The sequence below is a fragment of the Oncorhynchus gorbuscha genome, linkage group LG14, assembly GCF_021184085.1.
Source record: "Oncorhynchus gorbuscha isolate QuinsamMale2020 ecotype Even-year linkage group LG14, OgorEven_v1.0, whole genome shotgun sequence".
Classification (NCBI taxonomy): domain Eukaryota; kingdom Metazoa; phylum Chordata; class Actinopteri; order Salmoniformes; family Salmonidae; genus Oncorhynchus; species Oncorhynchus gorbuscha.
In genome coordinates this window covers 32,729,085-32,751,799 of record NC_060186.1, presented here as the reverse complement: position 1 = coordinate 32,751,799, position 22,715 = coordinate 32,729,085, and the positions used below count along the sequence as shown (strand labels likewise).

Here is a 22,715-nt window from a genome sequence, read left to right as displayed (position 1 = left end):
AGGAACATAAGCATACAACTATAAGAGAGATTGCAAAACCACTTTGCCCTGGTTGTATTGTAATTAACTAGGCAACTACTTAATTAGCTAACTAAGCTTGATGAGTTATGATGGGAAATGAAACGTCTTTAGAATTGTTTTGTTGCATATAGTATCCTTTGTATGACACGTGCATGGTTCACTGATGAGTTATGTCATTTCCTACTGTAGCGTTGTAGTTCCGACAAGCTGTCAATCAAACTTTGTATCAGTCGATTGTTGTCTGGTACTCTTGTCTTGGAAAGCAACTTAATCAGAACCACACATTTACACTTTCGATGGAAACTTTGCGGGCTTGGACATCAAACCCGGAAGAGAACTAACGTTAATAAGCGAGACGAGCTTGCGTTTACACAGACAGGTTTGTAGCTAACGCTTAGGCTACCTAGCTAAGTTAGCTAACAGTTGTTTGAGCCAGCCAGCAGTAGGCATTTTCCATTGCCGAAATAAGAAAAATGGCCCAATTTCACAACCTTTTTGAGAAAGTGTGGAGCTGAAATCGTAGCTAAAACTAATCATTGACTCTTGGGCAGCTAACGTTAGCTAGCTAGATGTTGATATATCTCATCATTTCTTCCTGTCTGTCACGTCAGAGAATCACCAGTGTCAATCTCACCCGCGTGATTGCATTTTTGCCAGTTTGGGAGTTGTCCCCGGATAGATTAGTCCATTGACGTTTTATGTTATGCTTATTGTATTGGTATTGAGTCAGCAATGGTTGTGACTGCCTAGTATAAAATACAATTTCCACGGCCTAGAAATCTCGACCCTCTTCTCGATCCTTTGTATACAGTAAGGGCTACAGTAAATGCGTATCTGGTGAAATCACCAATTGGCATCAAGAAGTTGTAGCTAATTGTGAAAGTTGTAAAGAAAAAAATATTGTAAACGTGCTTAACAGCCACATCCAGTGTTTAAGATTAAAAGCCAGAGCACAGCTTTTTCAGAAAAATAATTGATTCTCTATCCATATCGAAGTGCGACCATGGAAGCAGAAGCACACAGTTGTCACCGACTGCCTGCGAAAACATCAAGAAAGAGGAGGAGGGATGAAATCAATGGAGAGATGGAGGGAGAGCAGGCCGTCAAGGTCCGACGATCCACAGTGGTGAGTGACGCCCGTTTACATCACGACCTATTTAAGCAATAAGGCACCTCAGGGATTGTGGTATAGAACCAATATATCGCAGCTATGGGCTGTTCTTACGCACGACACAACGCGGAGTGCCCGGATACACCCCTTAGCCGTGGTATGTTGGCCATATACCACAAACCCCCGAGGTGCCTTATTGCTATTATAAACTGGTTACCAACGTAATTAGAGCAGTACAAAGAAATGTTTCCTCACACCCGTGGTATATGGTCTCATATACCAATCAGCATTCAGGGCTCAAACACCCCGTTTATAATTCATTTTATACAACGGGTGGGTACAATGCTGATTGGTTAAAACCGCATTCCAGCCGGTGTATATTCCGCAAGTTACCACCTTTTAAATCTATTACCTTAAAATATCAATTTTGTTCTGTTCCATCTGACTGCGCAATCCACTGTCTCATCAGCCCAGCCAAGCAATTTATAAACTAGATCTCCTCTATAAAAAATGATCTAAATGTTAGCTCACATTTTTGTGAAAGTTGTAAAGAAAAAAATATTGTAAACGTGCTTAACAGCCACATCCAGTGGTTAAAATTAAAAGCCAGAGCACAGCTTTTTCAGAAAAATAATTGATTCTCTATCCATATCTCTATCCACATTTCAGAGGAGCTAGCCAACAACACAGCTAGCACAATCACTTCAAACTGAAGCTGGAAAGACAGCAAACTAGCTGCATTTAGTTTAATTTTACCTGTTTTCTATTGACATTTATTTATATACAGTACCAATCAAAATTTTGGACACACCTACTGATTAAAGGGTTTTTCTTTATTATTATTATTATTTAATTTTTTCTACATTGTAGAATAATAGTGAAGACATCAACACTATGAAATAATAGATATGGAATCATGTATTAAGCAAAACAGTGTTAACCAAATCAAAATATGTTTTAGATTCTTCAAAGTAGCAACCCTTTAGCTTGATGACAGCTTTGCACACTCTTAGCATTCTCTCAACCAGCTTCACCTTGAATGCTTTTCCAACAGTCTTGAAGGAGTTCCCACATATGCTGAGCACTTGTTGGCCCGCTTTTCTTTCACTCTGCGGTCCAACTCATCCCAAACCATCTCAATTGGGTTGAGGTCAGGTGATTGTGGAGGCCAGGTCATCTGATGCAGCACTCCATCACTCTTCTCCTTGGTCAAATAGCCCTTACACAGCCTTTTGGGGCATTGTCCTGTTGAAAAACAAATGATAGTCACACACAGCGCAAACTAGATGGGATGGCGTATCGCTGCAGAATGCTGTGGTAGCCATGCTGGTTGTGTGCCTTGAGTTGTAAATAAATCTCTGACAGTGTCACCAGCAAAGCACCCCCACACCATCAAACCTCTTCCTTCATGCTTCACGTTGGGAACCACACATGCAGAGATCATCATTTCACCTACTCTGCGTCTCCAAGACGACGGTTGGAACCAGAAAGCTCAAATTTGGACTCAGACCAAAGGACCGATTTCCACCTGTCTAATGTCCATTGCTTGTGTTTCTTGAACCAAGCAAGTCTCTTTTTATTATTTGTCCTTTAGTAGTGGTTTCTTCTCAGCAATTCGACCATGAAGGCCTGATTCATGCAGTCTCTTCTGAAAAGTTGAGATGTGTATTTTACTTGAACTCTGTGAAGCATTTATTTGGGCTGCAATCTGAGGTGCAGTTAATTGCCGATTTCTGAAGCTGGTAACTAATGAAATTGTCCTCAGCAGAGGTAACTCTGAGAGCCAGTTTCATCATAGCGCTTGATGGTTTTTGTGGTTTTTGTGACTGCTCTTGAAGAAACGTTCAAAGTTCTTGAAATTTGACAGACCTTCATGGCTTGAAGTATTGATGGACTGTCATTTCTCTTTGCTTATTTGAGCTGTTGTTGCCATAATATGGGCAAGTTTTTTTTAACCAAATAGGTATATAGCTATATTCTGAATACCACCCCTATCTTGTCACAACACAACTGATTGGCTCAAACGCATCAAGCAGAACATAAATACCAGAAATTTTACAAGGCACACCTGTTCATGGAATTGCATTCCAGGTGACTACCTCATGAAGCTGGTTGAGAGAATTCCAAGAGTGTGCCAAGCTGTCATCAATGCAAGAATAATTTTAAGTATCTCAAATATTTGTTCTACATGATCCCATATGTGTTATTTCATAGCTTGATGTCTTCACTATTATTCTACAATGTAGACAATTGTTTAGAAAATCAAATAAAAAACTTAACAAATAAAAAATATAAAAAATGGAATGAGTAGGTGTGGTACTGTTTTGGTTGGTACTGTATATATCCATAAATATGGATGCCAGCTGATTCATGATTTTGACTGGCTGAGAAAAGGTGTCTGTCTCGTCCTAACTACTGACACATTCATTACTATGGGACCGCTGGAGATCGAATTTCAAAATTGAAATAATGTTGCAGGTGTCGGAGAGACAGACAACCAAGGTTTATACAAATCTCCACTGTTAAATCAAATGCCAGTCTCAATGAAATGGTTGATAATGTCTTGATGCTTTTTATAGTGGATCAAGTTTATGAATTGCCTGGCTGGGCTGATGAGAAAGTGGATTGCGCAGTCAGATGGAACAGAACATTTTAACGTCGTAGATTTAGCCAGTGGTAACTTGTGGAATAGACACCGTCCGGAATTCAGTTTTAACCAATCAGCATCCAGGATTAGACCCACCCGTTGTATAAACTGTAGTTAACGACCTCTGCACCTAATAATTATAATAAAAAACAAATCACAATAAACTAAAAACTGGAGGCAACAGTCATAAAGTAGAATTTGCTTAACAGAAAAAGCATATTTTTGGACATTCCCCGTTCAAGTGAATGACATCATGCATAACATAACAGAGTGCTTATGGTTGATGTGAATGGGACTTAAGGAAGTGATTGGGTGAAGACTGTCACCCAAGCACATTGTCATACTGTTTGTGTGTGTGTTTATAGGGTCTGACGGATCCAGCCCCATTTGCTGACCAGCTAGAACCAGTTACCGCTCCGTACGTGCGTGTCAGTATGGAGGAGGCATGCCAGGGCACCCCACGTAAGTTTCTCTCACTCATCCCTCCATTTTTCTAGCTCACCACAGCTAAACTAGGTTCACAAAGCACCTGAGTGGTGTCATAATACCCATAAAACCTAGCGGTCAAACGGGGAAATGGTTCCACCGTTTTCCCCATTGGAAATTTTAGAAACACTTCAAATAAGTATTGTGTTTCATATAGGCTTACCCTGGCGTGACATATTCAACACTATGTAAATCTCTCTTGGACAAAGTTACTTTTTATCCAAATATTTGACGATATTGCCACTCCTATTTGCCATAGCAAATTGGAGTGGCAGTACTAGAAAATGTGTGACCTCAGGCCTGGAGGGAAGCAAGTCATTCCGCTTCCTAAGAATAGTAAAGCCCCCTTAACTGGCTCAAATAGTCAACCAATCAGCCTGTTACCAACCCTTAATAAACTTTTGGGGAAAAATGATGTTTGACCAGATACAATGCTATTTTACAGTAAACAAAGCACGCTTATAGGGAAGGACATTTACACAAATTACTGATTGGCTGAGAGAAATTGATGCTAAAAAGATTTGTCGTGGTTACACATTAGTGCGGCTTTTGACATTATCTATCATAGTCTGCTGCTGGAATAACGTATGTGTTATGGCTTTACACCCCCTGCTATATTATTATAAAGAGTTACCTGTCTATCAGATCAGAGGGTGTTCTTTAATGGAAGCCTCAACATAATCCAGGTAGAATCAGGAATTCCCCAGGGCAGCTGTCTAGGCCTCTTGCTTTTTTTCAATATTTACTAATGACATGCCACTGGCTTTGAGGAAAGCCTGTTTGTCTATGTATGAGGATGACTCAACATTATACATGTCAGCTAGTACAGTGACTGAAATGACTGCAACAGTTGCAGTTTCAGAATGGGTGGCAAGGAATAAGTTACTCCTAAATATTTCAAAAAGTATTGTTTTTGGGACAAATCATTCACTAAACCCTAAACTTCAACTAAATCTTGTCAAGAATAATGTGGAAATTGAGCAAGTTGAGGTGACTAACCATGGATTGTAAAAACTGTCTGTCCATAAAGCGCTACTCTGCATTCTTAACAGGCATATCAACAAGGCAGTTCCTACAGGCCCTAGTTTTGTTGCACCTGGACTACTGTTCAGTCGTGTGGTCAGGTGCCACAAAGAGGGACTGCAATTGCAATTGCAATTGGCTCATAACAGGGCAGCAGGGCTGGCCCTTTGATGTACACAGAGAGCTAATATTAATAATATGTATGTCAATTCTCTCCTGGATCAAAGTGGAGGAGAGATTGACTTCATCACTACTTGTATTTGTGAGAGGTATTGACATGTTGAATGCACCGAGCTGTATGTTTGAACTATTGGAACACAGCTTGGACTAGGGCTGTTGCGGTAACCGTATTACCGCCATACCCACGGTCATGAAGGCAGTCAAATTCCACATAACCTTTTAGTCACAGTAATTGGGCTACTCCAAGCTCTGTTGCTGTTCATTAGTAGTCTACCAAACTTTCTAACTGCCTGGTACTCAGCACTCGATTGTCCCTCTAATCACTCTGACATCAATGCAAATGTATTTTAAATCTAATCAAACACTTCATGAGAGCCCATGAGCTCATTTTGCGCAACATTTCTATAGGCTATGCAATTGCAGGAGAAAACAGAGTGATGGCCGCTAATAAAAAGAGGATCCCATCAGTTTTCTATAGGCTAGGCCTACTATATTTATTTCTCTACTCTCCTAATATTATTAATATTAAGCACATTGTTTATCTTTACAACAGGAGTATAGCCTACCTGGCTAGCAGAGGAAAGCATCCTCCATTCGCTATTTTAGTGCGTAGGTGTGCATGTATTTTTTTCCTGCTGCCCCTGTTTTCGATACAGGTGTATGGTAATGGTCCATTCCAAATCAAAACAAAGGTCACACATTATTTAGTATATGTAAAGACCAGATTAAATCAAGAATAGACTGATGGGTGACAATATTAGCTTATCACGTGTGAGTTGTATATTATCACTTGTGAATAATGCCCAGTATAATGCCCAGATATAATGCCCAGATACATTGCCTTTTTTTGCCACTTTTTCTAATCATAGTCGCACACCTCATGTAGCCGAGCCTATATGCCTACATATTTTGTATATAAAGTGGCCAAATAACTTCTTAAAATTAGCACATTAATCCACTTTACAAGGGGTGTAGAGCCTAACTGGCATCTATAAGTAGTGCGTAAGTTCCAAGTTTGGGGAAGATAATTTTCTTCATAAAAATGCACCTTTATAATAAAAGCATTACATGCATAATTGCATTTGCGGACACTTTTGAGAATGGTGTTTTCCCGTTAATGGAACATTCACGCTTATAGCCTACTGCATTGCTGCACTTATGTGAAGAAATAGCCTAATAGTTTATCAACATTTTAAACATTCTGATCTGTTGGCATTATGGCCACCAGGGGATGTCGCTGTAAAATATGAGGCATTATCAAGTGCTTGGCAAATTGTCAGTGAGAGACTATTGGAGTATGTACAGCCTGCGCAAAAAAAAACAAAGCAGAGCTCATGCCTTTTCAAGCAACTTAAAAAAAAAAAAACATCATTAGTCTCATGTAGCCTTACAATGTATTCAAAATCAAAACGTATAGCCCAAAATGTGTAGAACTATTAAAGTTACATTAATAAATCTAAATTAATTAAGCATATAGGAGTACCTGTTTCTTTCTTAAACCCTCAACACAGAATATTCCCTCAACGTTTTGGAGAAATATCTATTTTATTCAGCTTTGTTCAATTTTATTTTACATACTATGAAATAATGCCATGGAATAATAAGCAAACCTTATCTGCTAAATGAACTAGTGTAGCCCACAGCCATATGGCATAGTCAGATCAGGACCCAACAAAGGGACAACTCTGAGTATGCTATTCTGTTGTTCTGAAATAGACTACATTTTCTTCTTATTATGCTTCTTTAGACCTGTCTAAAATAATGGATTTATTGTGAAGGTGTAGACTATATTACATGGATTCATTAGACTTTTCTAAATGGCTTGAAGGCTGTGTGTGGAAGCCAGGCGTTGCTAAATGTGTTCATATTAATTAACGGTCAATTATCGTGAGACCGACAGTTATTTGCTTGACAATCACCGGCTGACGAAATTTCGTGACCGCCACAGCCCTGGCTCGGACACAAATGCATACCCCACACGACGTGCCACCAGAGGTCTCTTCACAGTACCCAAGTCCAGAACAGACTATGGGAGGCACACAGTACTACATAGAGCCATGACTACATGACTACAACTCTATTCCACATTAAGTAACTCATGCAAGCAGTAACATTTTATTTCAAAATACACCTTATGGGACAGTGAAGCAACACAAACAGGCGTAGACACATGCATACACATACAATAACTTACGCACGATACACACACGTAATCATGGATTTTTGTTGTTGTAGATATGTGGTATTAGAGTAGTGGCCTGAGGGCACACACTTAATGTGTTGTGAAATGTATTGTAATGTTTTATACAACTGCCTTCATTTAGCTGGACCCCAGGAAGAGTAGCAGCTAATGGGGCTCCATAATAAATACAAATTTACTCAGATTTGAAAATGTTAATTAGCATCAAAGTAGACATCATGCAAGACTACAAATCCCTGCAAACTCGTGCACGTCATCTCTAGCTGTCACATATGCTAACAGGTATTGTTTCAATAAAAAATTTGCACAGACAGTTCACAGAATTGTCAATTTAAAGAAATGTATCCAATTTATCCTTTACAAAATGTAGGTCTCGTTAGATCCAGAGATTCTTACCTGTGCCCCGATTCGTCAGTCTAGTCCAGATCATCTTGACATTTGTAGTTATTTATGATAGCCACATTAGCAGCTAATTATAATTTAATTTTTGGAGGGTAAATACAGGCAAATATATTGATAAAAGTCACCTTGTTCTAGGAAGATTTACACGGTTATCAAAACGTCACTCCAGGGTAAGCCTACATGAAACACAGTCCTTATTGTAAGTGTTTCTAAAATTTCCTATGGGAAAAATGAATAGTGGAAAAATGATTGGAGCCATTTCCTTGTTTGACCGATAGGTTTTATGGGTATTATGACTCGTACTCATATTTAGAGAAATATCAGAGCTCCCCCTGGCACCAGCTAAAGTTTTGCACTTCTGTGTTGTGTTCATTTGAGTACACTGTAGCAGAATGTTTCAAAACTCTCCACAATGAAAAGTTCTGTCATGGAAGTACGTCCTATGGAGGTTTTGGACCGTCCTAAAGAAGGACCGTTTACTACTGTCTTGTGCCTAGTGAACACGACCCTGGTGTTAACATTCCATCTCTCTCTGTTTTTTTCTCCCTTTTTTCACTCTCACACCCTCACACTCCCCATTTCGCTCTTTCAGAAGAGCGTCCAGTGCGGGTGTATGCAGATGGAATCTTTGACATGTTCCATTCCGGCCACGCCCGAGCACTGATGCAAGCCAAGGGGCTCTTCCCAAACACCCATCTAATTGTCGGAGGTCAGGGTTGATAAGTACTGTATGTTTTCTCTCTTGACCTCTTCATGACCAGAAGGGGCAAAGGCATCTCTGAATGTCACTTTTGCCAAGTTATCCTCACTCCTATACATTCTGGTCAGTCACACTAAATTGATGAATGCCATAGTTAAACTACGGTACCCAGAGTTTTTACTGGTCAGGTCACATGGCCCTATTAATCCATGAGCCAGGCTCTCTTGGGTCAATGATGTCTCATCGTGATTTTTTTTGAAGGTCTGTCCCTAGTTGGAAAATTTGTGATAACAGTGCAAAATTTGTTAACTTATTTCATTCATCCCTCCATCCCATTAATTTTTCCCATAGGGATTTTACCCTTTGACATACAATGTCAGTATACAAGGTATTGCTCACTTATACTCTTAAATCATATATAATTGGAAAGCTTCGATTCACAGCAATCCATCAGACTAATTCTCGGAATGTTCATTTCAATAGAATTTTGACCGTTGTCCTCTAGGGGACATATCAGAATTACATGTATAAATGGCTTTATAAAGAAACACCCTGATAGCTTAAAATGTATGTTTGACAAGTGCTTCTAAAAGGTCATGAAATTCTACTTCAAATGATATAAAATATAACCAACTTTGAAAGCAAAGCTACATCTATTGTTTAAAAATACCATATCACCCATATTGTGCCATTGGTATTAGAATGGTGGCATCTTAGCCATAGAAATACATGTATTGGGACATGTTTTTGAATTGTAACTTTGGTAATAGAGGCACCAAATTGCACACACAAAGCTAGAACAGGGTTTAAAACATATTTGTAGATGTGGCATCACAGAATTCACGCATTAACCTCACAGAAGCCACTATGGCCACCAAGGAACTCAATGGAGTCTTATTGGACAATTTTGCATGACTGTATGAAATGTAATTGTAGTATGCCCAACATTTTTCATAGTGATGTAAAATACACAGACACATAAGCTAGGTGTGCCAGATATACACTGAGTGTACAAAACTTTACTAAACATCCATGACACAATGAATTCGGGAAGTATTCAGTCCTATTGACTTTTTGGTGGAGTGCTTCAGAGATGGTTGTCCTTCTGGAAACTACTCCCATCTCCACAGAGAAACTATTTTATATTTTAGTTTCTTCAAAGTAGCCACCCTTTGCCTTGATGACAGCTTTGCACACGCTTGGCATTCTCTCAACCAGCTTCATGAGGAATGCTTTTCTAATGGTATTGAAGGGGTTTCCACATATGCTGAGCACTTGTTGGCTCCTTCACTCTGCAGTCCAACTCATTCCAAACCATCTCAATTGGGTTGAGGTTGGGTTATTGTGGAGGCTAGGTCATCTGATGCAGCACTCCGCATCACTCTTCTCCTTGGTCAAATAGCCCTTACACAGCCTGGAGTTCATTGCTCGTGTTTCTTGGCCCAAGCAGGTCTCTTCTTATTATTGGTGTCCTTTCGTAGTGGTTTCTTTGCAGCAATTCAACCATGAAGGCCTGATTCACGCAGTCTCCTCTCAACAGTTGATGTTGAGATGTGTCTGTTACGTGAACTCTGAAGCATTTATTTGGGCTGCAATTTCTGAGTCTGGTAACTCTAATGAGCTTATCCTCTGCAGCAGAGGTAACTCTGGGTCTTCCTTTCCTGTGGCAGTCCTTATGAGAGCCAGTTTCATCATAGCGCTTGATGGTTTTTGCGACTGCACTTGAAGAAACATTCAAAGTTATTGAAATTTTGGCTTGCTTAAAGTAATGATGGACTTCTTGCCATAGTATGGACTTGGTCTTTTATCAAATAGGGCTATCTTCTGTATACCAACCGTACCTTATCACAACTGATTGGCTAAAATGCATTTAGAAGGAAAGAAATTCCACAAGTGAACTTTTAACCTCTTACAGCTACCCCCTACTTTGTGCAATTTCCGCCTGAAGACCTTCCCAAATCTAACAGCCTGTAGCTTAGGCACAGAACCAAGGGTATGCATATTATTGGTACCATTTGACAGAAAACACTCTGAAGTTTGTGTAAATGTGAATTGAATGTAGGAGAATATAACACAATAGATATGGTTTAGATAGAACAAGGTATCATCTTTAAAATGAACAAGATAAAACAAACATTCAGATGGGATGATGGGGACAATTTCAGTGAAAAATATAAGAGGGCAACAGTACTTGTGCGGTATTTCCCTTCCAAACTCAGTAGGTATGGGTTTTGTTCTATTTAGCGTGATCTTTTATCATTTTTCTTCACTAACGGTCGTAATGTAATGTCCATCCTTTTCTCAATGTCTCTCCCTCCTTTTTTCCCCCCGCGTTAACCAGGTCAACTCCCATTGGCCACAGCTTAGCATGCGACCTTATTCATCAAAACTTAAAAGTAAACCAACCTAGTCACTTGTACATTATCAATTAATTATAACAAATAAACTCAATACTTGGTTCTACCAAGGGTATTACACATGTATTTATTTTAGACGGGTCTAAAGAAACATGATATGAAGAATATGTAGTCTATTTTGTCGTGCAGAACAGAATGGCATACTCTGAGTTGTCCTTATGTTAGGTGCTGAAATGGCAATGCAATATAGCTGTGGGCTACACTAGTTCATTTAGCAGACAAGATTTCTTAGAATTCTGTGGCATTATTTTTTTATGATTTTATAGTCAGAAGAATACAATTGACCTTAGATTAATAAAATCGGATATTTTCTCAAAAAGGTTCCATGATGGGACTCTAATGATGATTTAGAAAAAAGTTGTAAGCTGCACATACATCATCAATCTCTCATTCACAATTTGACAAGAACTTGATAATATTCTCACCAGACCTTGAATTTCCCAGCAGCATCTCCCATGTGTCAGTTGTACCCTTGGGCTGAATATAATCATTTTAATTCCCGGCTGCCGTGCTATAAAGCACCTCTCACCCACATGGCTCTTTCAGATGTAGCCAATGCCCGTCATGTGATCGGGTCCTTCTAACAGGCATTTCAGCTAAGAATTAGGCTACAAGTGAATGACAGACACCCTTAACGAATTCCGAGGTGCATATTGAAGATGTTAGAACTGTCCACTATTAACCTACTTTTCATCTGCCAACAGGATAAGTAGGACTAACGAACAGGAAAAGCACTAGCCTATGTCAGTCAATCTAACATCCCCACAGTACAAAAGTTGACCTATTCTATTGGTCAACTTGTCCTTCTGTGCAATAAATATATATTCCAAACATAGTCTGGGATAGTTGTGGGATGTGATTGATCCCAAATTAATACAACCACTCACATAAAAAAAAACTTTTAAAAGCAATGAGGCTGATAGCCTAATCATTTAGCTTTAACATTATAAGTGCAGCAAAGCACACACTGCGTTAGGCTATACGCGCAAATATTCCAAAATGCAATCAATTAGCAGGAAACCGATGTTCTCTAAAGTGATTGCAAATGTTATTATGCGTCTAATGCTTTATTATAAAGGTGAATTTTTATGGTGAAAATCTTTCCCAAACTTGAAACTTACACACAGCCTATGTATGCCAGTTAGTCGCTACACTGGTTATAAAGCGGATTAATGTGCTTCATTTTAAGTAATTTTGTTATTTAGTTGTGATACAAACCTTATCAAAACATATGGACTAGGATACATGAGGTTTTGCGACTATGATTTGAAAAAGTCTAAAGGAAAAAGGTGTGCTCCGTTTCGTGCCTTAATGCACAAGCTGGGCACCATTCACAAGTGATAATACATCCTTCAGAAGGGATAGGCTAATATGGTGACCCATCAGACTATTCTTAATTAGATCTTGTGTTTACATATACTAATTCATATACGTGTGAAATTAGTTTAGATTTAGAATGGGACCATTATCATGCACCTGTATCAACAGGGGCAGGGGAGGAAAATACCTGTCATCTATGCACTTAAATAGTGAATAGAGGATGCTTTTCCCATGGTTGACTTTCATACCAGCCGGGTGGGCTATGTTCCTGTCATTGTTCTTAATATTAGGAAAGCTGATAAATAATGTTGTGTAGGCCTGGCCTGTAGAAAGCTGATGGGATCCTCTTTTTATTAGAGTCCATCAAAACTCTGTATTCTCACGCATAGCCTATAGAAATGTTGCGCAACATGAGCTCATGGGCACTCATGAGTGCTGAGTACCAGGCGGCTAGCACGTTTGGTAGACTACTAATGACCATCAGCAGCATCAGAGTTTGGAGAAGCCTAGTTACTGTGACTAAAAGGTCACGTGGAATTTGACTGCCTTCATGACTCGTGACCTCCGGTGTGGCGGTAATACAGTCACCGCAGCAGCCCTACCTTCAACAAAATCACAATGGCCCAAAATTGGGGATCTGGCTCATGGATTATATAATCCTTCTCTTACTGACCGATCAGATCTAATGAGCATAGTCCCTGTGACCTCCCTTTCCTCAGTATGCAGTGATGACCTGACACACAACTTAAAGGGCTTCACCGTAATGAACGAGGACGAACGCTACGATACCGTCAGTCATTGTCGCTACGTTGATGAGATCGTACGGAACGCACCATGGACGCTCACGCCGGAGTTCCTGGCTGACCACAGGGTGAGTGAGAAATGTCGGAGGACAGGACTCGCTTGCACTCAGTCTGCACCGAAGAATATAACTTTTCACAAGATTTTTGCACTCTGTATTAGGGATGGCTAAAACTACTAGAGCTATTGGGTATGAAGGCTTTTGATACAGACTTACTCGAAAACAGCTGATTCAGCTAAACAAGGAGGTCCTATAATCCTGTGTCTTCGAGAAGGACTTTAGTGAAAGCCTGCACACCAGTACAGTGCCTTCAGGAAGAATTTGCAAAAATGTCCCAAAATCCTGTTTTCACTTTGTCATCATGGGGTATTGTTGAAATAGATGAGATAATTGATTTTTTTTTTTAATCCATTTTGAATTGTATTCGTTCATACCCCTTGACTTATTATTATTATTTTTTTAATCTCACCCATTTCATACAATGCCCCATAATGATAAAGTTAAAACACCATTTTTGTTGACATTTTTGCTAATAAAATCAAATTTACATAAGTATTCACTCCCTTAAGTCAATACCTTCGGCAGCGATTACAGCTGTAAGTCTCTAAGTGCTTTACACATCTGGATTGTACAGTGTTTGTACGTTATTCTTTTATAATTCTTCAAGCTCTGTCAAGTTGGTTGTTGTTAACTGCTAGACAGCCATTTAAGTCTTGCCATATATGTTCAAGTCAATTTTAAGTCCAAATTGTAACTAGGCCACTCAGGAACATTCAATGTCATATTGTTAAGCAACTCCAGTGTATATTTCTGTTTTTGGTTATTGTCCTGCTGAAAGTACAATTTATCTCCCAGTGGCTGTTGGAAGTGAACCAGGTTTTCCTCTAGCCTGTCCCTAGCTCTATTCCGTTTCTTTTTAGCATAAAAAAACTCCCTAGTCCTTGCCATACTTGAAAATATGAAGAGTGGTACTCGGTGATTTGCCCTAAACATAATGTTTTCTATTCAGGACGTAAAGTTAATGTTTTAGTGCCTTATTGCAAACAAGATTTTATTCTGTACAGGCGTCCTTCTTTTTTCACTCTTGTCATTTAGGTTAGTATTGTGGAGTAATAACTACAGTACCATGTTGATCCATCCTCAGGAGAAAACTTATCACAGCCATTAAACTCTGTTTTAAAGTCACCATTGGCCTCATGGTGAAATCCCTGTAACTAACTTATGTGACTTGTTAAGCTTATTTAGGCTAATTGACTCAAGACATTTCAGCTTTTCATTTTAAATTCATTTGTAAGAAGTATATTTTAAATTCAGGCTTTAACACAACAACATGTGAAAAGTCCAAGGGTGTGAATACTTTCTGAATGCACGGTAGTTCTCCAGGAGGTGTGTTGGCCATCTGTCACTGTCATCAGTTCTGCTAACATTTTGTTTGTCTTACATTTGACAGATTGACTTTGTCGCCCATGACGATTACCCATATTCTTCTGCAGGAAGTGACGATGTTTACAAGCACATCAAGGCGGCAGGTGGGTATAGTCGCAACATTTAGTAAACGCTGCACCGGCAAGACTTAGGCCCAGTCCAGAAACAGCCCCTAGGAACTTGCAGTTGAAAGCATCAGATAGGTGTAAGCAATATGGTGAATGTTCTACTAAGCCTATCAGAAGGCTAAGTGGAGCAACTGACATATTTCTTATACCTATCAATTCCTTGTATGTTGAAAGTGCCACGGGTGTGCAGGGGCTAGGTTAGGGGCTGCTTCTGGGCAGCGGCTGACATTGATGCCGGTGTGGCTTTGCTGCATTGGTTTTAGCTGACTTCTCCCTTCACCTTCAGGCATGTTCGCACCCACACAGCGGACAGAAGGCATCTCTACTTCTGACATCATCACCCGTATTGTCCGCGACTACGACGTGTACGCACGCAGAAACCTGCAGAGAGGCTACACTGCCAAAGAGCTCAATGTCAGCTTCATCAATGTGAGTTATTCACCTTTTCTAGCAATGTAGTCAACTTCAAGGATGTATACATTTTAGACCATAGAAATGGATATCCCAATGGTTTGTTCATGTGTTAATGTCTTTCCAACTTTTCTTTTGAAAGAAAAAATGTCCCACTGAAGCTTGCATTCTAAAAAAAAGTGTAGAAAAACACAGACTTTGACTTTAGTTCTATTTATTTTTAATTTGCAGTACATGAAACTGCAAGTTTACTTCAACTGTACTTATAATGGAACTTGCTGTTAGAAAGGTGAGCCAGAAACCAGAGGGTTGCCAGTTCCAAATCCCTGGTCTGGCGGGAAGTGAGCGGAGGGTTGCTGAAATCAAATATTAGATGCCATTTCCTGGCGTTGTGCCCTTGAGCAAGGCACTTAACATTTACATTTAAGTCATTTAGCAGACGCTCTTATCCAGAGCGACTTACAAATTGACTTACTCTCCACAACAACTGTTCCACGGCTGACATAGTATAGCAGCCCCCAGCTCCAACCTTGTTTGTGACTTTTGGAGGGGTTGGGATCAAGCAGACGTCAAATCCGTTGGACCTTGTGTACAGTTGGATAAATAAAGTGATCGTAATCACCATGACCCCTTCTTCCTTGTCAGTCTAAGTTTGATATTTCAGGCCAAAAATAACATTGTTTCACTAAACAGTACATTTTGTGGCCATAAATGTACAGTTGAAGTCAGAAGTTTACATACACCTTAGCCAAATACATTTAAACTCAGTTTTTCACAATTCCTGACATTTAATCCTAGTAAAAATGCCCTGTCTTAGGTCAGTTAGGATCACCACTTTATTTTAAGAATGTGAAATGTCAAAATAAAAGTAGAGAATGATATATTTCAGCTTTTATTTCTTTGATCACATTCCCAGGGGGTCGAAGTTTACGTACACTCAATTAGTATTTGGTAGCATTGCCTTTAAATTGCTTAACTTGGGTCAAACGTTTTGGGTAGCCTTCCACAAGCTTCCCACAATAAATTAGGTGAATTTGGCCCATTCCTCCTGACAGAGCCGGTGTAACTGAGTCAGGTTTGTAGGCCTCCTTGCTCGCACACGCTTTTTCAGTTCTGCCCACAAATTGTATATGGGATTGAGGTCAGGGCTTTGTGATGGCCACTCCAATACCTTGACTTAGTTGTCCTTTGGAAGTATGCTTGGGGCCATTGTCCATTTGGAAGACCAATTTGCGACCAAGCTTTAACTTCCTGACTGATGTCTTGAGATGTTGCTTCAATATGTCCACATAGTTTTCCTGCCTCATATGAAGCCATCTATTTTGTGAACATGATGCTGCCACACCCGTGCTTCACGGTTGGGATGGTGTTCTTTGGCTTGCAAGCCTCCCCCTTTTTCCTCCAAACATAACGATGGTCATAATGGCCAAACAGTTCTATTTTTGTTTCATCAGACCAGAGGACATTTCTCCAAAAAGTAAGATCTTTGTCCCCATGTGCAGTTGCAAACCGTAGTCTGGCTTTTTTATGGTGGTTTTGTAGCAGTGGCTTCTTCCTTGCTGAGCAGCCTTTCAGGTTATATGATATAGGACTTGTTTTACTGTGGATATAGATACTTTTGTACCTGTTTCCTCCAGCATCTTCACAAGGTCCTTTGCTGTTGTTCTGGGATTGATTTTCACTTTTCACACTAAAGTACGTTCATCTCTAGGAGACAGACCGCGCGCGTCTCCTTCCTGAGCGGTATGACGGCTGCTTGATCCCATGGTGTTTATAATAGCGTACTATTGTTTGTACAGATGAATGTGGTACCTTCAGGGGTTTGGAAATTGCTCCCAAGGATGAACTGGACTTGTGGAGGTCTAAAAAAAAAAATTCTTAGGTCTGAAGGTAGGCCTTGAAATACATCCACAGGTACACCTCCAATTGACTCAAATTATGTCAATTAGCCTATCAGAAGTTTCTAAAGCCATGACATCATTTTCTGGAATTTTCCAAGCTTTTTAAAGGCTCAGTCAACTTAGTGTATATAAACTTCTGACCCACTGGAATTGTGATACAGTGAATTATAAGTGATATAATATGTCTGTAAACAATTGTTGGAAAAATTACCGGTCATGGTCAAAGTAGATGTTCTAACAGACTTGCCAAAACTATAGTTTGTTAACAAGAAATTTGTGAGGTGGTTGAAAAACGAGTTTTAATGACTTTAATGACAACCTAAGTGTTTGAACTTCTGACTTCAACTGTATCTACAGGACTATAACAATACATGTTTTTCTACAGGAAAGCCTCATTTTACCTCTGGCATTCCTTTTGAATAAAGTTAGTCTATGGCCTTGTTCGTATACTCTAAAAATGCATCCGCTTTCATTCCTTTCTTTGTGATTTACCATTGATCTGTAGTGTACCTCACTCACCTTATAACATTTGTTACCTCAAAGAAAGGGAGGAATGAAGGAAGGAGGCATTTATTAAGTATTCAAACAGGGCCTCAGAATAAGCACGATCAGTTTAGCCTTTTAGATCATAATGAATAAGATCACATGGACAGGTGGGGACCTGATCCTAGATCAACTTTGTGGTTACGGATCTTGGTGTGCGTCTCAACATTGCCCCCTATCCGTCCAGGAGAAGAAGTACCACCTGCAGGAGCGTGTGGACAAAGTGAAGAAGAGGGTGAAGGATGTGGAGGAGCGATCCAAAGAGTTTGTGCAGAAGGTAGAGACAAAGAGCATCGACCTGATCCAGAAGTGGGAAGAGAAGTCCCGAGAGTTCATCGCCAACTTCCTTCAAATGTTTGGCCCAGAGGGAGCACTGGTGAGTGTCACTACATGCGTCCTAAATGGCACCCTATTCCCTATGTAATACACTACTTTTGACCAGGACCCGTAAGGCTCCATAGTAGCACACAGTGTAGGGAATATGGTGACACTTGGAACAGAGCCTTTGAGAATGTCAGGGTGTGGGTCATGATCCAGGAGTTTTTCTTGACCGTGTTACTAGGGCCCCACGTGTTTCCTGGTCAGCAAAATTTCCTGCCTCCCTATTGAGGAGCAGCTAGGGGTCCCATTCTACCCAGGAAAGTAGGTTAGGCTAATTGCTTTGTTTTGTCCAACACCAATCCGATCTAGCCACTGTTCTGCATCAAGCTAGCTCAGTGAAGCTCCTCTGTCAGTTGCTTTGGGTTGTTGTTTCAAATTGTCTATCCTTTTTGACACTATCCTTTCTCCCGAAGTGTGCATGGGTTCACTTTTCTTCATGTTGTCATGACATAGCCCGTTTTGGGTGTGGATCGTGCCCCCACCCTCACTCTCTCTCCTAAACCCAGGTATTGTTATCCACCTGGTCATGCAGAAAGAGAGGGTGAGAGCACAGAAAGAGAACAATGGACTTCACTTGGCCAAACTCCTAAATCCTCAAAATGGGAGAATTAAACATTCTTTCTACATTTGAGAATGTGGGAATGATCTGTGGACACTTATGTTGAGTGTTTCATTTGGGGATCTCATGAAGGACAGGGAACACACAACTGTATCTCTTAGTGTACATTTCCCAGCTGTCAGGTTTACATCTAAATCTTGTGAAATATATGTGATTAAAGATGTAAAGTGATGTTGACCTTCTAAATGAGAGCATGTATTTTCATATCAAGATTAACTAGTCAGTGGCCACACCCCCGTGAGCCCAGACATTACATTAGGCGTCATGGAACCACCCTTTTCAACTGAAACGTATAAAAACCACTCCTGATTAAATTCACACCAGACCACACAAACCAGTAAGCTTAGGTTGCAAATGGTTGAATCTATGAGACCCAAAACATGCCGGGTGACGCTGGTGTGTGAAGTGATTTAAACTACAACTCTACCAAAGGACAAGACTATACCACGTGGATCATTGGCTACATGGCTAGAAATGGTTAAACTCTGAGACTATTGATCCCTACAGAATAAGAGCAAATCTTAAACGTAAGATTTAGAAATTACAGCTAGAAATGATGTAAACCTAGGATGAGAATACAGACAACCGCCAATGTATCTATTCTATTAGAACATTTCTGAATGGTACTTTGAAGTATCCATTCCAACCACCTACAACCAGGAAAGACTAACTTCAATGAAAGTGAAATGAAATGAAACCAGAGACTCTGATGAACCCTACAGGACGATTGAGGATTTCAACAGAGAAGACAACAACGACGTACGGGCGTAAATATATATACATTGCAATTATTCTCGAATGACTGGCCGTTCATGTGCAAAGGATTAGCACTTCAATTAATATAATTATAGACTGTGTAATGAATCCGTTTCTTTCCAGCTCTTTCTCAGTCTACCAAGCTGTCATATTGGCTTAGCCCACTAGAGACTTTTCCATCATTGTTAGTAACCAATATCTACTGTTTTATTTATTTCTGTGATTATTTAGTTAGTAAATAAATAATTAAGTCAATTTGTTTATAGCTGATTTATAATTTATGCTAGGGTTCGTGCAGATAACCAATAATTTTACGATGTTCAGATGAGACTGATAGAAGGTAGAATAATTAATGATTGACTGCTATTGATATAAAACATCTTTAGATCTTTAAGAGTGGATTCGGGAAATAGCTGCTCTATATAAACGAATACTTCCGTGGTGCCCCGGATTCCTAATGAGTTAGTTATTGTCTGATTAATTTAATCAAATAATTCAACGTTAGGTCATCTATTTTAACCATACTAGAGACACAACAATGTATTTGAAAATAAATGACTGGTAGAATAAGAAATATGATGGAAACACCCTTGTGTAGCCTATATTGGGATGCAGGATCTGTCTTTCAATATCTTTCTCTTTCATTTATTCTCTTCTCCCTCTATAGAAGCACATGCTAAAGGAGGGGAAGGGGCGGATGCTGCAAGCCATAAGCCCCAGGCAGAGCCCCAACAGCAGCCCGACCAGAGAGCGCTCACCCTCTCCGCCGCCCTCCTTCCGTCTGCCCTTCTTCACCAAGACCTCCTCTCCCTCTTCGCCCCACCACCTCAGTGGAGCAGACCGCATAAGCGAGGATGACGATTAGGAGCCTCCTTCCATTCCTTTCTCTCCCTGTGGCTGAGATGGTGCAGGTCAGGGTTAGGGTAAATACCATTTCAGTCAATTGATTGAATTGAAATGGAATTGACCCCAGCCCAAGTGCTCACAAGGAATTGATAATTCACATGTTCTTGAATTAGGATGCCATGTTGCGTTTTTTTCCTATCCCGCTCACATTACTGGTTATCTTTACCAGGCCTCTAGTGTCAGTTAGGCCTTTGTCATGTTTAAAGGAAACCACGACACAATAGCACAGGAAGTTTAACCATAACTTTCTGTAAAACGGCTGTTCTTTGGGGTCACAGTGTTGTTATACACAAAATAGATTTTTTAATGTTTCATTTATGATGTATAAAATGAATTAATGAGCATGGGAAGGTGTCAGCCAATACGGGCGTGAGTGATGGGACACTCATTCGCTCACAAATGACTTGCATGTTCTTTCGACACACACTGAATTGCATTTGCCATGCTAAATCCATAGTAGTGCCAGAGAAAATTGAAAAAGACCACTTTGGTAGAAAGAAAGCCTTGTGCAGAATTCCGAATACTTAGGGCCTAGGCACTCCTGTAGATCTGAAAGGATGGGATAGCTTTTGCTTTCTGGCTGGGTGGCATTTGCACTGTGTTGGATACACCTATTCAGTCCTTTTAGGCCTAGGACACACGGAGGTTGTACAACTGATGTACAATGCATTGGACTCGACAGTTGTGATGCAATGGATATTGTTTTTAACGGAAACGTTTAAAATATTGTTGTTTGGTGTCTCCAGAGTGGTCGGGTAAATATTTGTGTGCAGACAAATGCATAACAAATACCTGTTGTATCAAATGCGTTGTACAACCTGATGTGAACTAGGCCAGTAGACCTACAGGTGGCCTAAGGCTGTTCCACTTGCTCAGGAGTGAAGTTTCACTAGGAACAGATCTAGGATCAGCTTCCTCCCCCAATACACCTCCCATTAGTGGAGAAAATGCTAAACTGACCCAAGATCAGGGGAAACTTGACCATACTCCATTCTGCTTAATAATCTCCCGACTCTGTAACTAGGTTGATCGAGGACTTTTGACTACATTGGTCACCTGATTAGTCACCAAGTTGAGTTGTTTATCCTTGTATTTTGTCATTTACTTCTATTTAATATGTACAAAGTGTGTTGGTTTGTGTTAAAGGAGATCTACTGTATGTACTTTAATCTTGTATATATGTCATTTTTGTACACCTCCTGGAAAAACCTTCTGCTGATTTTTCTTCTTGTAGAAAATAGTAATTCCACTAATCAGTAATTCCAAATGCATTGTGCATCTCCACAACTTTATGCCAAAAGATTCCAAATAATTGTTTTGGGAGGGTGATTTATTAGATTTTTTTTCCAGAGTGCTGATGCTATGTGTAATCAGAGCTGCATTGTGGCATTCCTCCCAGACATGTTTTTTTTTCAATAGAATTCATGTTTAAGCTTAGCCAGAGTCTGTGGTAATTCAAATCGTTATATTGTGAATTGTATTCTCTGAAGCAAGCAACTTTAGGCACTTATACAATAGTATGTGAAATATTATTCTGCGTTTACACGGGCAGCTCAGCCCGATTCTGATATGTTTACCAATCAGATTATCTCTGAAAAAGATCTGATGTGAAAAAAGATCAGAATTGGTCTGCCTGTGTTGTGTTCAATTGAAATACTGTAGAATTCCATTCATTCCTATTGGGAGGACTGCTCCTACTGGGGAGTGCCAATATTGCCGGGCGGTGGCTTCAAGGCCTCTCAATGGCCAATATATGGCATCCGCAATCCAGGCTTTGTACAGTGCATTTGGAAAGTATTCAGACCACTTGACTATTTCTACATTTTGTTACATTACAGCCTTATTCTAAAATGGATCAAATAGTTTTTTCCCCTCATCAATCTATACACAATACCCCATAATTAAATTTTTGCATGTTTATAAAAAAATCTGCATTATCACATTTACATAAGTATTCAGACCCTTTACTCAGTGCTTTGTTGAAGCACATTTGGCAACGATTACAGCCTTGAGTCTTCTTGAGTATGACGCACAAGCTTGGCACACCTGTATTTCTTTCTCTGCAAATCCTCTTAAGCTCTGTCAGGTTGGATGGGGAGCGTTGCTGCATAGCTATTTTCCGGTCTCTCCAGAGATGTTTGATGGGGTTCAAGTCTGGGCCTGGCTGGGCCTTTCCTGCGTTGTCGTAGCTGTGTGCTTAGGGTCGTTGTCCTGTTGTGAGGGTGAACCTTCGCCGCAGTCTGAGGTCCTGAGCACTCTGGAGCAGGTTTTCTTCAAGGATCTCTCTGTACTTTGCTCTGTTCATCTTTCCCTCGATCCTGACTTAGTCCCTCCCA

General features: G+C 40.0%; 1 protein-coding gene across 1 annotated transcript; it reads left to right on the top strand.

Moving 5' to 3' along the window:
- The first annotated feature begins 77 nt into the window (after nucleotides 1–77).
- On the top strand, nucleotides 78–22,335 carry LOC123994807 (choline-phosphate cytidylyltransferase A-like). Its single transcript, XM_046297808.1, has 9 exons — nucleotides 78–400; nucleotides 1,018–1,147; nucleotides 4,145–4,241; nucleotides 8,663–8,779; nucleotides 13,227–13,378; nucleotides 14,760–14,838; nucleotides 15,149–15,291; nucleotides 17,905–18,093; nucleotides 20,141–22,335. The coding sequence occupies exons 2-9, from the start codon at nucleotides 1,025–1,027 to the stop codon at nucleotides 20,336–20,338; spliced, it is 1,098 nt and encodes a 365-aa protein (XP_046153764.1). The 5' UTR covers nucleotides 78–400; nucleotides 1,018–1,024; the 3' UTR covers nucleotides 20,339–22,335.
- Nucleotides 22,336–22,715: the final 380 nt, after the last annotated feature.